The sequence below is a fragment of the Eurosta solidaginis genome, chromosome 5 (genome assembly GCF_040869045.1).
Source record: "Eurosta solidaginis isolate ZX-2024a chromosome 5, ASM4086904v1, whole genome shotgun sequence".
Lineage (NCBI taxonomy): Eukaryota > Metazoa > Arthropoda > Insecta > Diptera > Tephritidae > Eurosta > Eurosta solidaginis.
In genome coordinates, this window is record NC_090323.1 from 220,770,481 (window position 1) to 220,790,145 (window position 19,665).

At 37.3% G+C, this 19,665-nt stretch overlaps 1 protein-coding gene across 1 annotated transcript in view; it reads right to left on the minus strand.

Moving 5' to 3' along the window:
• dpr10 (defective proboscis extension response 10) overlaps positions 1-19,665 on the minus strand; it is a 149,060-nt gene that overhangs the window by 76,121 nt on the left and 53,274 nt on the right. Inside the window, exon 3 of the mRNA XM_067792015.1 lies at positions 2,948-3,085. Within this exon, the coding sequence (XP_067648116.1) occupies positions 2,948-3,085 (138 nt within the window). The remainder of the gene's footprint in view (positions 1-2,947; positions 3,086-19,665) is intronic.

Genomic DNA, 19,665 nt, shown 5'->3' on the forward strand with positions numbered 1-19,665 from the left:
ATGTTCTGGGTCACCCTAGTCCACATTTTGGTCGATATCTGGAAAACGCCTTCACATATACAACTACCACCACTCCCTTTTAAAACTCTCATTAATACCTTTAATTTGATACCCATATCGTACAAACTCATTCTAGAGTCACCCCTGGTCCACCTTTATGGAGATATCTCGAAAAGGCGTCCACCTATAGAACTTAGCCCCACACTCTTTTAAAATACTCATTAACACCTTTCTTTTGATACCCATATTGTACAAACAAATTCTAGGGTCACCCCTGGTCCACCTTTATGGCGATATCTCGAAACGGTGTCCACCTATGGAACTAAGAATACTCCCTTTTAAAATACTCATTATCACCTTTCTTTTGATGCCCATATTGTACAAACAAATTCTAGGGTCACCCCTGGTCCACCTTTATGGCGATATCTCGGAAATGCGACCACCTATACAACAACCACCACTCCCTTTTAAAACCCTCATTAATACCTTTAATTTTATACCCATATCGTACAAACACATTCTAGAGTCACCCCTGGTCCACCTTTGTGGCGATATTCCGAAAAGGTGTCCACCTATAGAACTAAGCCCCACACCCTTTACAAATACTCATTAACACCTTTCTTTTGATACCCATATTGTACAAACAAATGCTAGGGTCACCCCTGGTCCACCTTTATGGCGATATCTCGAAACGGCGTCCACCTATGGAACTAAGGATTACTCCCTTTTAAAATACTCATTAAAACCTTTGATTTGATATCCATATCGTACAAACGCATTCTAGAGTCACCCCTGGTCCACCTTTATGGCGATATTTCGAAAAGGCGACCGCCTATACAACAACCACCACTCCGTTTTAAAATCCTCATTAATACCTTTAATTTGATATCCATATCGTACAAACACATTCTAGAGTCACCGCTGGTCCACTTTTATGGCGATATTTCGAAACGGCATCCACCTATAGAACTAAGGCCCACTCCCTTTTAAAATACTCATTAACACCATTCGTTTGATGCCCATATTGTACAAACAAATTCTAGGGTCACCCCTGGTCCACCTTTATGGCGATATCTCGAAACGGCGTCCACCTATGGAACTAAGGTTTACTCCCTTTTAAAATACTCATTAACACCTTTCATTTAATACCCATATCGTACAAACGCATTCTAGAGTCACCCCTGGTCCACCTTTATGACGATATCTCGAAACGGCGTCGACCTATAGAACTAAGGCCCACTCCCTTTTAAAATACTCATTAACACCTTTCGTTTGATGCCCATATTGTGCAAACGCATTCTAGAGTCAACCCTGGTCCATCTTTACGGCGATATCTTGAAAAGGCGTCCATCTATAGAACTTAGGTCCACGCCCTTTTAAAATACTCATTAATACCTTTCATTTGATACCCATATCGTACAAACGCATTCTAGAGTCAACCCTGATCCACCTTTATGGCTATATCCCTAAATGGCGTCCACCTATAGAACTACGGCACACTCCCTCATAAAATACTCTTTAATGCCTTTCATTTGATACACATGTCATACAAACACATTCCAGGGTTTCCCTCGGTTCATTTTCCTACATGGTTATTTTCCCTTATGTTGTCACCATAGCTCTCAACTGAGTATGTAATGGTCGGTTACACCCGAACTTAACCTTCCTTACTTGTTTTTATATAATTTTATTAAATTTATTTTATTATTAAATTGTATTCAATTTAATAAATTGAGAAAAATTTAAACGACATGTCGTCAGGACGACAAAGGTACAGCTGTTTCGATTATACCTAGTAAATCTCTTCAAAGCCTTTTCTCTCGGGGGTAGGATTCGAATTCGCACACCTACGATGGTTGAAGTATTACAAAAACATTCTGCAACGTCATGCCTTAGTTGTTGTAAAATTATCCCAATTGCCTTCTTTGCATATTCTATTCTTTGAACAGTTTATTTTAATTTTTTATTTTTCTTTGTTTGCACTTATGGTTTCATATAAATCTAACCAAAAATGTGTAAAGATGAAACAACCAACAAAACCTTAAAAAAATAAACTAAACCTAAACCTCAATATCTAGCCAAGGGTTTTATTTCTGTAAACACTCTCTTACCTTTTTTTCAAAAAAATGACGTTGTCACACTATGCCTGCATTTACATTGGACATACTCATACCACTTAAAAACACTTTTTTGTGCTTACGCTTATCCCTTGCGTTTACAGTTCGAATTACTCCATATCGCGGGCAAAGATGTTTGTACATCCAAAAATCACAAAAGGAATCACCCTTTATAACTAAATATGTATGGATATGCACATATGTGTGTATACTCGCATAGTAGTATAGCCAGTGTAACTTCAAGGAACTTTAACCAAGTCAAAACAAATATGCATCAAACTTCTTGTACAGTTAGGTTTAGTTACATCTGCTACATCGAAGAACTCAGAAACTCCGTCACTTACTCTTGCTTAACGAATTATGAACGTTTCTTAGTAATATTAGCGTAATTTGTATATTAGTTATGGCAACAGCTGCATACAACTAGCAGCTAAACACAGTCATGTAATATGCTATACACATCACCAACAACTATGTATATCACACAGCCGCACACATATAAGCCCATTTCAATATTCAAGGATGTTTGTGAGGCGCACATCTTTAGTTTCAATTGTGCCTGAGTGTATTTGTGTGGTGTTGCATATGAGCATCACGAAACTAAGTAGTCCATATCTATTTCCTTGCATTCAAAATAAACCAAATTCAGTCAGCATAGGAACGAACATAAATTTCATATGCAAGCTGTTAAGCGAAATTGTTTCACGGTCTCATGAGCAGTTAGTTTAGCGTTTTGACGTGGAATTGCTAATATTTTGAAGAGTATTAGTGAATGAGAGTGCGCAACTGTTTGCAATTTGTTAGTTTTCAAACAAGTTGTATGTACGAACCCGCTACTTTTTGTATATGTCCAAACATTCCCGCAAACTCATCATCACTAGACTGGTATATACGATCTGAGCTTATATAAAATGCATCATCACTGTAGTATTGTTGAAGTAAGCTGCTCGTCTCATCGTCAATTGTATCTACAAAAATATATTGTGCACATAAAATATAATGGTGGATAATGAATATAATGATGATAATGATGGGAGAAAACTAGGACATTCTAAAAAAATGGCTAAAATTTGGTTGAGGAGACTTGGAAAAATTACCTAAATAATAACAATAGGGAATTTAGCATACAAAATATATAAAGAAAAAACTTTTAAAATTAATAGGGGGACTCATGTAACCGTATAAATGCCTTATAAAGTGTGTAAACGTATAAATTTATCCAGTGCGTAAACGAGCTGTAAAATTTTGTATGAAAAATCATTTACACAACTTGTATAAATTTACGCGCACATTTCATTGTGTAAACGCGGTAAACTCAAAGGAATGCAACCTTGCAGACACTACAGCAGGTATTTTCATCAGAAATCTCCAACAACAGCAAGTAAATGCGTTTTAGTTTTGATTTTTCACTTAATCTTGGCATTTTTAATTTGTATAACAATCAAAAAATGTTTGTTTGGCAATAATACAGCTGATAAATAGTCAAGTTTATCAAGAGTATTACTAGGTGCGTTCATATAACCGCGTGTGTAAATGGATATAATTTTACACCTTATAAGTTTATATGCTTTCATGAGTCCCCCTAATATAAAGTTTCCCACAGGTAATCTTTTTATACTCAGTTGAGCAGAGCTCACAGAGTATATTAAGTTTGATTGGATAACGGTTGGTTGTACAGGTATAAAGGAATCGAAATAGATATAGACTTCTATATATCAAAATCATCAGTATCGAACAAAAATTTGATTGAGCCATGTCCGTCCGTCCGTCCGTTAACACGATAACTTGAGTAAATTTTGTGGTAAATTGATGAAATTTGGTATGTAGGTTCCTGAGCACTTATCTCAGATCGCTATTTAAAACGTACGAAATAGGACCATGCCCACTTTTTCGATATCGAAAATTTCGAAAAACCGAAAAAGTGTGATAATTCATTAGCAAAGAAAGCTAAAACGATGAAACTTGGTAGATGGGTTGACCTTATGACACAGAATGGAAAACTAGTAAAATTTTGGACAATGGGCGTGGCACCGCCCACTTTTAAAAGAAGGTAATTTAAAATTTTGCAAGCTGTAATTTGGCAGTCGTTGAAGATATCATGATGAAATTTGGCAGGAACGTTACTCCTATTACTATATGTACGCATAATAAAAATTAGCAAAATCGGAGAAGCACCACGCCCACTTTTAAAAAAAATTTTTTTTAAAGTAAAATTTTAACAAAAAATTTAATATCTTTAGAGTATATAAGTAAATTATGTCAACATTCAACTCCAGTAATGATATGGTGCAACAAAATACAAAAATAAAAGAAAATTTCAAAATGGGCGTGGCTCCGCCCTTTTTCATTTAATTTGTCTAGAATGCTTTTAGTGCCATAAATCGAACAAACATTTACTAATCCTTGTGAAATTTGGTAAGGTCATAGTTGTATGCCGGTAATTGTTTTCTGTGAAAATGGGCGAAATCGGTTGAAGCCACGCCCAGTTTTTATACACAGTCGTCCGTGTGTCCTTCCGCATGGCCGGTAACATGATAACTTGAACAAAAATCGACATATCTTTACTGAACTTAGTTCACGTACTTATATGAACTCACTTTATATTGGTATAAAAAATGAACGAAATCCGACTATGACCACGGCCAATTTTTCGATATCGAAAATTACGAAAAATGAAAAAAATGCCATAATTCTATATCAAATACGAAAAGAGGGATGAAACATGGTAATTGGATTGATTTATTGACGCGAAATATAACTTTAGAAAAAACTTTGTAAAATGGTTGTGACACCTACCATATTAAGTAGAAGAAAATGAAAAAGTTCTGCAGGGCGAAATGAAGAACCCTTGAAATCTTGGCAGGTATTACATATATAAATAAATTAGCGGTATCCTACAGATGATGTTCTGGGTTACCCTGGTCCACATTTTGGTCGATATCTGGAAAACGCCTTCACATATACAACTACCACCACTCCCTTTTGAAGCTCTCATTAATACCTTTAATTTGATACCAATATCGTACAAACACATTCTAGAGTCACCCCTGGTCCACCATTATGGCGATATCTCGAAAAGGCGTCCACCTATAGAACTAAGCCCCACGCCCTTTTAAAATACTCATTAACACCTTTCATTTGATACCCATATCGTACAAACATATTCTAGAGTCACCCCTGGTCCACCTTAATGGCGATATCTCGAAAAGGCGACCACCTATACAACTACCACCACTCACTTTTGAACCCCTCATTACACCCAGTTGAGCAGAGCTCACAGAGTATATTAACTTTGATTGGATAACGGTTGGTTGTACAGGTGTAAAGGAATCGAGATAGATATAGACTTCCATATATCAAAATCATCAGTATCGAAAAAAAATTTGATTGAGCCATGTCCGTCCGTCCGTCCGTCTGTCCGTTAACACGATAACTTGAGTAAATTTTGAGGTATCTTGATGAAATTTGGTATGTAGATTCCTGGGCACTCATCTCAGATCGCTATTTAAAATGAACGATATCGGACTATAACCACGCCCACTTTTTCGATATCGAAAATTTCGAAACACAGAAAAAATGCGATTATTCATTGCCAAAGGTGGCTAAAGCGATGAAACTTGGTAGATGGGTTGATGTTATGACGCAGAATAGAAAATTAGTAAGATTTTGGACAACGGGCGTGGCACCGCCCACTTTTACAAGAAGGTAATTTAAAAGTTTTGCAAGCTGTAATTTGGCAGTCGTTGAAGATATCATGATGAAATTTGGCAGGAACGTTACTACTATTACTATATATGCGCTAAACAGAAATTAGCAAAATTGGAGGAAGATCTAGCCCACTTTATAAAAAAAAATTTTTTAATTCAAATTTTAACAAAAAATTAAAATCTTTACTGTATATAAGTAAATTAAGTCAAAATTCAACTCCAGTAATGATATGATGCAACAAAATACAAAAATAAAAGAAAATTTCAAAATGGGCGTGGCTCCGCACATTTTCATTTAGTTTGTTTAGAATACTTTTAATGCCATAAGTCGAACAAAAATTTACCAATCCTTCTCAAATTTGGTAGGGGCATAGATTATATGACCTTAACTATTCTCTGTGAAAATGGGCGAAATCGGTGGAAGCCACGCCCAGTTTTTATACACAGTCCACCGTCTGTCCTTCCGCTCGGCCGCTAACACAATAACTTGAGCAAAAACCGATATATCTTTACTAAACTTAGCCCACGTACTTATCTGAACTCACTTTATCTTGGTATAAAAAATAGCCGAAATCCGACCATAACCACGCCCACTTTATCGATATCGAAAATTACGAAAAATGAAAAAACTGACATAATTTTATACCAAATACGAAAAAAGGTATGAAACATGGTAACTGGATTGGCTTATTGACGCAAAATATAACTTTGGAAAAAACTTTGTAAAATGGGTGTGACACCTACCATATTAGGTAGAAGAAAATGAAAAAGTTCTACAAGGCGAAATCAACAGCCCTTGGAATTTTGGCAGAAATACTGTTAGTGGTATTGCATATATAAATAAATTAGCAGTACCCGACAGATGATTTTCTGGATCACCTGGTCCACATTTTGGAAGATATCGCGAGAACGCCTTCACATATAAATCTCAGGGCCACTCGCTTTTAAAACCCTCATTAATACCTTTAATTTGATATACATATCGTACAAACACATTCTAGGGTCACCCCTGGCCCACCCTAATGGCGATATCTCGAAAAGGCGCCCACCTATAGACCTAATGCCCACTCCCTCTTAAAATGCTCAGTAACACCTTTCGTTTGATACCCATATCGTACAAACATTCTAGAGTCACCCCTGGCCCACCTTAATGGCGATATCTCAAAAGACGTCCACCTATAGACCTTATGTCCACTCCCTCGTAAAATGCTCAGTAACACCTTTCGTTTGATACCCATATCGTACAAACATTCTAGAGTCACCCCTGGCCCACCCTAATGGCGATATCTCGAAAAGTCGTCCACCTATAGACCTAATGCTCACTCCCTCTTAAAATGCTCAGTAACACCTTTCGTTTGATACCCATATCGTACAAACATTTTAGAGTCACCCCTGGCCCACCGTAATGGCGATATCTCGAAAAGGCGTCCACCTATAGACCTAATGCCCACTCCCTCTTAAAATGCCCAGTAACACCTTTCGTTTGATACCCATATCGTACAAACATTCTAGAGTCACCCTTGGTCCACCTTTGTGGCGATATCTCGAAAAGGCATCCACCTATAGAAATAAGGATTACTCCCTTTTAAAATACTCATTACCACCTTTCATTTGATACCCATATCGTACAAACACATTCTAGAGTCACCCTGGCCCACCGTAATGGCGATATCTCGAAAAGGCGTCCACCTATAGACCTAATGCCCACTCCCTCTTAAAATGCTTAGTAACACTTTTCGTTTGATACCCATATCGTACAAACATTCTAAAGTAACATCTGGCCCACCCTAATGTCGATATCTCGAAAAGGCGTTCACCTATAGACCTAATGCCCACTCCCTCTTAAAATGCTCATTAACACCTTTTGTTTGATACCCATATCGTACAAACACATTCTAGAGCCACCCCTGGCCCACCCTAATGACGATATCTCGAAAAGGCGTCCACCCATAGACCTCATGCCCACTCCCTCTTAAAATGGTCAGTAACACCTTTCGTTTGATACCCATATCGTACAAACATTCTAGAGTCACCCTTGGTCCACCTTTATGGCGATATCTCGAAAAGGCGTCCACCTATAGAACTAAGGATTACTCCCTTTTAAAATACTCATTACCATCTTTAATTTGATACCAATATCATACAAACACATTCTAGAGTCACCCCTGGCCCACCCTAATGGCGACATTTCGAAAAGGCGTCCACCTATAGACCTAATGCCCACTCCCTCTTAAAATGCTCAGTAACACCTTTCGTTTGATACCCATATCGTACAAACACATTCTAGAGCCACCCCTGGCCCACCCTAATGACGATATCTTGAAAAGGCGTCCACCCATAGACCTCATGCCCACTCCCTCTTAAAATGCTCAGTAACACCTTTCGTTTGATACCCATATCGTACAAACACATTCTAGAGCCACCCCTGGCCCACCCTAATGGCGATATCTCGAAAAGGCGTCCACTTATAGACCTAATGCCCACTCCCTCTTAAAATGCTTAGTAACACTTTTCGTTTGATACCCATATCGTACAAACACATTCTAGAGCCACCCCTGGCCCAACCTAATGACGATATGTTGAAAAGGCGTCCACCCATAGACCTCATGCCCACTCCCTCTTAAAATGCTCAGTAACACCTTTCGTTTGATACCCATATCGTACAAACACATTCTAGAGTCACCCTGGCCCACCCTAATGGCGATATCTCGAAAAGGCGTCCACCTATAGACCTATAGCCCACTCCCTCTTAAAATGCTTAGTAACACTTTTCGTTTGATACCCATATCGTACAAACACATTCTAGAGCCACCCCTGGCCCACCCTAATGGCGATATCTCGAAAAGGCGTCCACCTATAGACCTAATGCCCACTCCCTCTTAAAATGCTTAGTAACACTTTTCTTTGATACCCATATCGTACAAACACATTCTAGAGCCACCCCTGGCCCACCCTAATGACGATATCTTGAAAAGGCGTCCACCCATAGACCTCATGCCCACTCCCTCTTAAAATGCTCAGTAACACCTTTCGTTTGATACCCATATCGTACAAACACATTCTAGAGTCACCCTGGCCCACCCTAAAGGCGATATCTCGAAAAGGCGTCCACCTATAGACCTATAGCCCACTCCCTCTTAAAATGCTTAGTAACACTTTTCGTTTGATACCCATATCGTACAAACATTCTAGAGTCACCCCTGGCCCACCTTAATGTCGATATCTCGAAAAGGCGTCCACCTATAGACCTAATGCCCACTCCCTCTTGAAATGCTCAGTAACACCTTTCGTTTGATACCCATATCGTACAAACACATTCTAGAGCCACCCCTGGCCCACCCTAATGACGATATCTTGAAAAGGCGTCCACCCATAGACCTCATGCCCACTCCCTCTTAAAATGCTCAGTAACACCTTTCGTTTGATACCCATATCGTACAAACACATTCTAGAGTCACCCTGGCCCACCCTAATGGCGATATTTCGAAAAGGCGTCCACCTATAGACCTATAGCCCACTCCCTCTTAAAATGCTTAGTAACACTTTTCGTTTGATACCCATATCGTACAAACATTCTAGAGTCACCTCTGGCCCACCCTAATGTCGATATCTCGAAAAGGCGTCCACCTATAGACCTAATGCCCACTCCCTCTTAAAATGCTCAGTAACACCTTTCGTTTGATACCCATATCGTACAAACACATTCTAGAGCCACCCCTGGCCCACCCTAATGGCGATATCTCGAAAAGGCGTCCACCTATAGACCTAATGCCCACTCCCTCTTAAAATGCTTAGTAACACTTTTCGTTTGATACCCATATCGTACAAACATTCTAGAGTCACCCCTGGCCCACCCTAATGTCGATATCTCGAAAAGGCGTCCACCTATAGACCTAATGCCCACTCCATCTTAAAATGCTCAGTAACACCTTTCGTTTGATACCCATATCGTACAAACACATTCTAGAGCCACACCTGGCCCACCCTAATGACGATATCTCGAAAAGGCGTCCACCCATAGACCTCATGCCCACTCCCTCTTAAAATGCTCAGTAACACCTTTCGTTTGATACCCATATCGTACAAACATTCTAGAGTCACCCTTGGTCCACCTTTATGGCGATATCTCGAAAAGGCGTCCACCTATAGAACTAAGGATTACTCCCTTTTAAAATACTCATTACCACCTTTCATTTGATACCCATATCGTACAAACACATTCTAGAGTCACCCTGGCCCACCCTTATGGCGGTATTTCGAAAAGGCGTCCACCTATAGACCTAATGCCCACTCCCTCTTAAAATGCTCAGTAACAATTTTCGTTTGATACCCATATCGTACAAACATTCTAGAGTCACCCCTGGCCGACCCTAATGGCGATATCTCGAAAAGGCGTCCACCTATAGACCTAATGCCCACTCCCTCCTAAAATGCTCAGTAACACCTTTCATTTGATTCCCATATCGTACAAACACATTCTAGAGACACCCCTGGTCCACCTTTATGGCGATATCTCGAAACGGCGTCCACCTATGGAACTAAGGATTACTCCCTTTTAAAATACTCATTAACACCTTTCATTTGATACCCATATCGTGCAAACAAATTCTAGAGTCAACCTTGATCCACCTTTATGGCGATATCCCTAAATGACGTCCACCTATAGAACTATGGCCCAATCCCTCATAAAATACTCTTTAATGCCTTTCATTTGATACACATGTCATACAAACACATTCCAGGGTTTCCCTCGGTTCATTTTCCCACATGGTTATTTTCACTTATGTTGCCACCATAGCTCTCAACTGAGTATGTAATGTTCGGGTACACCCGAACTTAACCTTCCTTACTTGTTTATCTTCAAAAAGTTGATTTGACGACGATGGATTTTTCGAAACAAAAGCACTTTTTCCATACAATAGCTGCTGTTATGTCTTTCATTCAATTGGCGTTGTTTATAGTACGCTGTGACCATTCATTGACCACTCACACGGGAACAAAATAGGGGGACTCGCTTTGTCTTGCAAATAGTGACGGATTGTATGGAATGCATGAGTCGCACATATTGTAAAGTCACAACACAAAAAAACCAAGTAAGGACGGGACTTCATACCTTTCATGAATGGGGCTGAACAATAAATTTATCCCGTTCGTAATCTCCAAATAATCGGATGTATAAGATAAGAAATATATAGTGAAAAGATGTTTATACCTGAGCGATTTTTAAGATAAATATAAAATAAAAAAGTAAGGAAGGCTAAGTTCGGGTGTAACCGAACATTACATACTCAGTTGAGAGCTGTGGAGACAAAGTAAGGGAAAATCACCATGTTGTAAAAAGAACCTAGGGTAACCCTGAAATGTGTTTGTATGACATGTGTATCAAATGGAAGGTATTAAAAAGTATTTTAAGAGGAAGTGGGCCACAGTTCTATAGATGGACGCCATTTAGGGATATCGCCATAAAGGTGCACCAGGCCTGACTCTAGAATTTGTTTGTACGATATGGGTATCAAATGAAAGGTGTTAATGATAATTTTAAAAGGGAGTGGGCCTAAGTTCTATAGGTTGACGCCTTTTCGAGATATCGCCATAAAGGTGGACCAGGGGTGACTCTAGAATTTATTTTGTACGATATGGGTATCAAGTGAAAGGTATTAATGAGTATTTTAAAAGGGGTGGGCCTAAGTTTTATAGATGGACGCCGTTTCGAGATATCGCCATAAAGATGGACCAGGGGTGACTCTAGAATTTGTTTGTACGATATGAGTATCAAATGAAAGGTGTTAGTGAGTATTTTAAGAGGGCGTGGGCCTTAGTTCTCTATGTGGACGCCTTTTCGAGATATCGCCATAAAGGTGGGGTGACTCTAGAATTTGTTTGTACTATGCGGGTATCAAATGAAAGGTGTTAATGAGTATTTTGAAAAGGAGTGGGCCTTAGTTCTATAGGTGGACGCCTTTTCGGAATATCGTTATAAAAGTGGACCAGGGTTGACTCTAGAATGCGTTTGTACAATATGTGTATCAAACGAAAGGTGTTAATAAGTGTTTTAAAAGGGAGTGGGTCTTAGTTCTATAGGTGGACGCCTTTTCGGAATATCGTTATAAAGGTGGACCAGGGATGACTCTAGAATGCGTTTGTACAATATGGGTATCAAATGAAAGGTGTTAATGAGTATTTTAAAAGGGCGTGGGCCTTAGTTCTATAGGTGGACGCCTTTTCGAAATATCGCCATAAAGGTGGACCAGGGGTGACTCTTATATTCTGTAAAGATATTAACTTTTCTTTTAAAATTTGAATTTAAAAAAAATTTTTTTAAAAAGTGGGCGTGGTCGTTCTCCGATTTTTCTAGTTTTTATTAAGCAGACATATAGTAATAAGAGTAATGTTCCTGCAAATTTCATCATGATATATTCAACGACTGCCAAATTACAGCTTGCAAAACTTCTAAATTACCTTCTTTTAAAAGTGGGCAGTGCCACGCCCATTGTCCAAAATTTTACTAGTTTTCTATTCTGCGTCATAAGTTCAACTCACCTACCAAGTTTCACCGCTTAATCCATATTTGGTAATGAATTATAGCACTTTTTCGATTTTTCGAAATTTTCGTTATCGAAAAAGTGGGCGTGGTTTTTGTCCGATATCGTTCATTTTAAATAGCGATCTGAGATGAGTGCCCAGGAACCTACATACCAAATTTCATCAAGATATCTCAAAATTTACTCAAGTTATCGTGTTAACGGACAGACGGACGGACGGACGGACGGACGGACATGGCTCAATCGAATTTTTTTCGATACTGATGATTTTGATATATGGAAGTCTATATCTATCTCGATTCCTTTATACCTGTACAACCAACCGTTATCCAATCAAAGTTAATATACTCTGTGAGCTCTGCTCAACTGAGTATAAAAATAGGTAGGTACTTTGTGTGAGGATGCAAAGTTTCAGGGTTTTTGTGGTCTGCATGTAAAGAGTATGACTACGAATCACGTATTTCAACAATATATGACGTAAACGTAACCATTTGATGAAATTTGTTTAAATTTGAGGCTTCTAGCCGTAAAAAAGGGGCAAAAATGACAGTTTATATGGGGTATATAATATATATACCACCGATCTCTATGATTTTTTCCGAAAACAATATATGCTATATACGTAAGCAATTGTTGAAATTTGAAGCTTATAGCTGTTAAAATGGGGCTGAAATTGCGAAAATATATATATATACTATATATACCACCATATATATACTATATATATCACCGATCTTTATGATTTTTTTTAGACAACAATATAAGCTATATACGTAAGCATTCGTTGAAGTTTGAAGCCTCTAGCTCTTAAAATATGGCAGTAATTACGGAAAATTTCTTATCTGAACAATCGGTTGTCGAGATGTATACTATATATACGACCGATCTCATCGATTTTTTCAGACAACAATATGTGCAATATACGAAAGTATATGGTGAAGGTTGAAGCTTCAGTCTGATAAATTGAGGAAGATATGACAAAAATCCTCTTTTTCTGAAAAATCGGTTGTATGGAGGATATACGCTATAGTGGTCCGATCCGCCCGGTTCCGACAAATGTCTGATCGGACACCCAAATACACCCGCTCACCAAATTTTATCAAGATATCTCAAAAATTGAGGGACTAGTTTGCATACAAACAGACAGACGGACAGACGGACATGGCTAAATCAACTCAGCTCTTAATCCTGATTATTTCGGTATACTTAATGGTGGGTCTATCTATTTTCCTTTAAGAATTACTATTTTGGGATTCGTGACGAAATTAATATACCATTTCATTTTCATGAAAGGTATAAAATAGGTACGCAATTATATGCATTCCGTGCAATATATAAAGGGGGTTCGCTTTTTTTGCAAGATGCACGGGTTGTTTATATCCTACAACAAAATACGCAAGACTAAGAGATCATCCCTTTGCAAAGCTATAGCATACATCAGTAAGAAGCGTTAACAAATTTACACATAAAGTAAGTAAATACGACAAAAAAGTATGAAAAATAGTTACTCAATCTTTTCGTGAGTGAAATTAGAGCAATGAGAGGAATACCGTACAGCGGCATGCACGAAAATATACATAGAGCACAACAGAAATTGCACGCATTGCATATAATTTTTTGCGTGACTTCACTATACATACAACTCAAGCATTCCGTTCAATTTGTGCAGCATTTGTAAGACTAAGCGAATACCCTTATTTTATGCTTGAAGCTTTGTATATTTTCGTGCAACGAATGTTAGGACAATTTTATCAACCCTGCTGAAACGGCATCCCGCTCAATCCTCTCATTTTGCTCACGAATAGTAACTTTTCGATAGTACGCTGAAAACGAATAACCACTACTCTGACATCGATAAGTTTCGATATATATTAATTGGTTACTGATAACAAACTGGGAACACTGCAATTATTTTCGCAAATTTCTTATAGAAGGGCATCTGAAATATCTTTTGAAAATTAATGGTCAAAAATCAATAAAAATTTTGAGAGGCTTATTACATTGACATTGAGAAATTTAAGTTGTTAAAAAAAAATAAAAAAAAAATCTGAATTAAAAGTTTCAAATTGTATTGCAGACTTTTAAACACTGCTCGAAATTTTCAGTTTGGTCATAAAAGTTTTGAGATTAGTTTGCACAATTTCAGTTCAACATTTCGTGAAGGTTTTTGCCATAAATAACGAGTATAAATAAAAAAAGAGCATAATTGATAAAAGCCTGACCTTGTTGTAATTTGGTTACGCATATGTTGCAGATTTTATAGTGATTTTGTTTTGTTATCTGTTTCCTATGAGTCGTCGATAAAAATTCGATAAAACACCAGTAAAACTTGGTATAAATCTGATTAAAATCGATAATTTGTCGGTAAACAATCCGTTACTTCTCGATAGTAAACCGATAACTTTCGATGACATATTTATAACTATTTGGTAACAAATTGATAACTTTTCGATAATTTTTGGTAACTTTTCTATGAATGATTGAAAATAAATCGATAACTTTCGCATAACATTTCGACGACGAAATATCATTAACACATTGATAACTCGTATAAATCTACTCGATAAGACACCTATAATAGAACGATAATTCATCGATAATCACTGTTAGTGCTTCGATAATAAATTGATAACACCAGTAAAACTGATAGATTAGCAAATGTTTGTCATTTAAGCGCGATGCGATTTTTCAAAATAATAAAAGGGAGAAAATTTATAATTTCAAATACAACAGTATATCTACACTATCTTGGTCGGAGCTCTGTTCATCCCGACGACATCAACGATTCAGCTCTGAATCTATATGAAACAAGTAGTATACAAAAATTGTATCTATTTGTTCTTTAAACTCTAATTTCTTTTCTTACATGAGCATTTATAAAGGGCATATTTTTGAATATAAGTGAACATTTGGTTTGGAAGATTTCACCAATCTGTTGATAAAATAAATAATAAAAAGAAAATTAAAAAGATTTTAAGCATTTCCTGTATATAAATGGACAAAATCAGCGAAAAAATCTAGCTCACAGAGATGTTACTTAAAAGCCTGTTTCAAATTTCCAAATTCTCTCTAATTATTTCGATCCGTGCGCGACCTAACGAAATTTGTTTTCCTTTTGTTCCTTCGTCACGGATTCTTAACCTTTCTGTGAAGTTTCATGTTTGTAGCAATAAGCAGTTACTTAAACATCCATTTCAAAATTCCAAATTTCCAAATTTCCAAATTCTTATCTAATTATGTCGATCCATGCGCCACCTACCGGACCTTTTTACCTTTTAATGCATTGTATCGGTGTTTTAATCTATATGTGAAGTTTCACGTTTGTAGATCAATGAAAAGTTTCTTAAAAATCTATTGCAAAATTTGTATTGAAAATGCTTACAAACATTTAACCGACCTAATATAGAGGAAACAAAATTGCATTCATTAAACTTTAGATTACTAAACTGAAAGCATTTTTTTTATAAAAAACTCATTTCGATAAATTCAGATATCTTTATAAATGTTAAATACGCACTTCTAAAAATAGTTACTCAATCTTTTCGTGAGTGAAATTAGAGCAACGAGAGGAATACCGTACAGCGGCATGCACGAAAATATACATAGAGCACAACAGAAATTGCACGCATTACATATAATTTTTTGCGTGACTTCACTATACATACAACTCAAGCATTCCGTGCAATTTGTGCAGCATTTGTAAGACTAAGCGAATACCCTTATTTTATGCTTGAAGCTTTGTATATTTTCGTGCAACGAAGGGTAGGACAATTTTATCAACCCTGCTGAAACGGCATCCCGCTCAATCCCCTCATTTTGCTCACGAATAGATGGAGCAATATTTTTATATTTTTGGGTTCTATTTTATTAACAATGGGATGTTCTCGTAGTCTTGCATACATATTTGGTCGTAGGATATACAAAATTCGTGCAATCCGTGCACCTTGCTAGACAAAGCGAATAACCCTAATAAAATTAGAACGTTTTCCTGCAAAAAAAATAAAACAATTTTTACTGAACATACTTATATTTTACTTGCTTTTAACAAAATTTAAGATAACCCTTCACAAAGTTTAACATTTAATACTAATAAGTAAACTTCCCACGATATGTACATTTTTTAGAATTTTTACTATAGCAGTCAAAAAGTAGAATAAACCTTGAGCAACTTTAATGGCGGTCGCCGTGTTGTAACACCACCCGTGCTCCGCATCATACACGGAGGACCCTGGTTTGAAGTCCAGAGAAAGCAACATAAAAAATTTTGAAAATGGTTTTTTTTTTTTTTTAATTGAAAAAAGTTTTTCGAAGCGGTTCGCCTCTCGGCAGTGATTTGGCAAGCACTTCGAGTGTATTTCTGCCATGAAAAACTTCTCAGTGGAAAGTCAACTGAACTGCAGATGCCGTTCGAATTCAGCGTAAAATATGGAGGTTCCGACCCACCAAAAAAAAAAAGGAGCGCTACCAAAATTGTGAGAGAAGCCCTTCCTAAACCTCTTCGGAGATCTACATATGGCCCCTTGTATTTATTTATTAAACTTTTAAAATTAGTATCATCATGTTCTAGGGTTTCAAAGTCCGGCGGCCATTTCTGATGGAAAATAAGTGAAAGAATTCGGACTCAAGCATTTACGAAGATTACTCTAAGTTGGCTTTCCACTGAACATCCCCTATATAGTCAGGCCAAAGAGCTTAACATTAAACAGCATAATGAAATGCTGAACATTTTTGCTTAATTCTCACAAAACTGTATACCATAGCAAACAACTGCTTTGTCTAGCCGGTTCTCCAAGAGGGTTAAGGGAACATCATCATTAGCAATATAATAAGATCCGGCACCTGCCAACACAGCCGTTTGATCCAGACGAGCATGAGGCAAAATCCAAACCGAATCGGTTAACGCCAAAGGATGTACCCAGTGAACGATGTTATCAATATAATCTATCCTATTCTTACAGAAGAAGAAAGCACACTCCCAAGATAGACACGAGTCAACCTGGCTCAACTGTAAGAGGTTAAACTCTTACTTGAACAGAATCAACCCCGACATACGTAATATATCTCCTGCATGCAATGTGTTCCTACATGAAACCAACCACATTTTCAGTTGTAGTGTAGAGCCTACGCCTCTAACACCAACTTCTTTCCTTGGACTTCCGTCAAAGAACTTTGATGACAATTTGTGAGTGGCCGTTCCCAACAACAACATCAGGGTTTCAACAGGCTTAGGTAGTAGGGTTATCTTTAACATCTTCCATTATTCTGGAAGGAAAAAGACGAACAAGATAATGTATCGATTTGTGGGCAACTCCGCTTATTCTAAACGTTCTGCTAATGTTAGAATCGCCAAACTGTTGAATAAATCACTCCAATATTCAGTATTGCAATATGGTACTTATTTAGTCTAATTGGGAGTAGTAAAATTATACTTCAATATCACGTACTTCACAACAGCGTTTTTAAATCAAACTGATTACTGATTACTCAGCTAGTCGTTTCGCCTTCTAGAACTGCTGTATCTCCTGCTTGGTAATTGAGCTACATATATGCGCGTGTATGTGTGAGCAATTACTCCGACTGATGACCACAAGTGTGTGCGTGAAATATCTCTTCGTTGCCTTTTATATATATGTGCGTAAATGATGCTTGATGTGTTCGTGTATATACGAGTGGTTGCTTCATGTTTTTATTGTTGCCTGCCTATATTTACTAACAGCTTAGTGATGCTAAAATTCGCCACAATAAGTAAAAAACATGCGTTAGATAGCTTATGCCCTTATCCCCATTGTGTTTAGCGTCATCCGTCTGGGCGTATTGATTTCGAAAGCTTGGCCTTTTTAATTAATTTTTTTAATCTGCAGAAGTAACGGTGAGGTGTAACTCGTCGTGCTTGTGTTTGTGTGTCCTTTCATTTGTACGACGTCTAGCCATATACTTGTTGAGTCAAGTATGGACGAACTTTTTTCTTCGAACCCTTTACCGGATTAGAAATTTTATAACCATTTAGTGCTTGAATAACTTAAGATCATGTGGCTATGATGGAATATCAAACCAGGTTTTGAAACATGTGGCTTTCATTTTGTATGATATCCTTTCACACCATTTCAATTCTAGCGTTTTTTCTGGAACTTTTCCATCCGACTTGAAATGTGCAATTGTCATTCCATTTTTTAAAAAGGGCAACAAAAAAGAGAAAAAGAGATTCCTTGCAGTCTTCTGTTTCAAAGGTGTTTGAGAAACTGAATAAAAATAGGATTCTTTCGTTTCTGAAAAATAAAAACTTTTTTAGCTCGATGCAGTTCAGTTTTAGATCAAGTCGGTCTACTGAAGATGCTTTACCTAACTTTTGTTCCCCTATAAATGCCGACTTAGATAATAAAAAGAACTGCGCTGGCCTATTTGTGGATACTACCAAGGCTTTTGATATGGGACATCATAAAATCTTACTAGATAAATTGCATTACGCTAGTTTTGGTGGGTTTGTTCATAATTGTTGTATTTCCTAATTAACAGGACGAGTTCAGAGGGTAAGATTCAATGATTGTTTAAGTAATTCAGTCTCAATTAACATGGGAGTTCCACAAGGATTTGTATTGGGCCCAATAATGTTTTTAGTTTGTTTGAACTCAATCTTTTCATTACTTTTCTACGAAAAAGTTAATGCCTTCGCGAATGACCTCGCGATTGCATATGGCTCAACGAATTTTTTAGATTTGTTGGCAGATATCAACCGCTATGTATATCGGCAAAGCGCAAGGTTTGCTAAGCATAAGTTTTTTGTAAGTAAAAAAACACCAATGATGTTTTTAATCTACATACTGGAGATATGCCCGACGGAGATTTTGTTCTTCAATCTACTAATTGCACGTATTTTCCCCTTCATGGCTTATCTTGTTCAATGAGATCTTTCAATTGCAATGCTCATTGTAGCGATTCTTGCTTTACAATTGAAAAAAGTGAACGAGTTTTAATATTTGGGTTGGCTCTTGATCAAAGTCTTAACTGGTCTTCACACATTTCGCTTTTGAAAACATATTCGCGATGTACGGTTCAACACTTTAATAATCTTAGAAACATATGTACAAATGCAACCCTCAACCACTCTAAACTTCAGTATGGCATAAGCTGTTGAGATGGTGCATTGTTTAACAAAATTCAGCTCCTTCTAGTTAGTCAGAACCACGTTGTCAGAAAATTCTGCAATGTCAATCGACTTTATTACTCCATGGAGCTTTTTACAAAACTTAGAGTTCTGCTGATAAGATACGTATTACTATAAGACATTAAAAATAGTTTTTA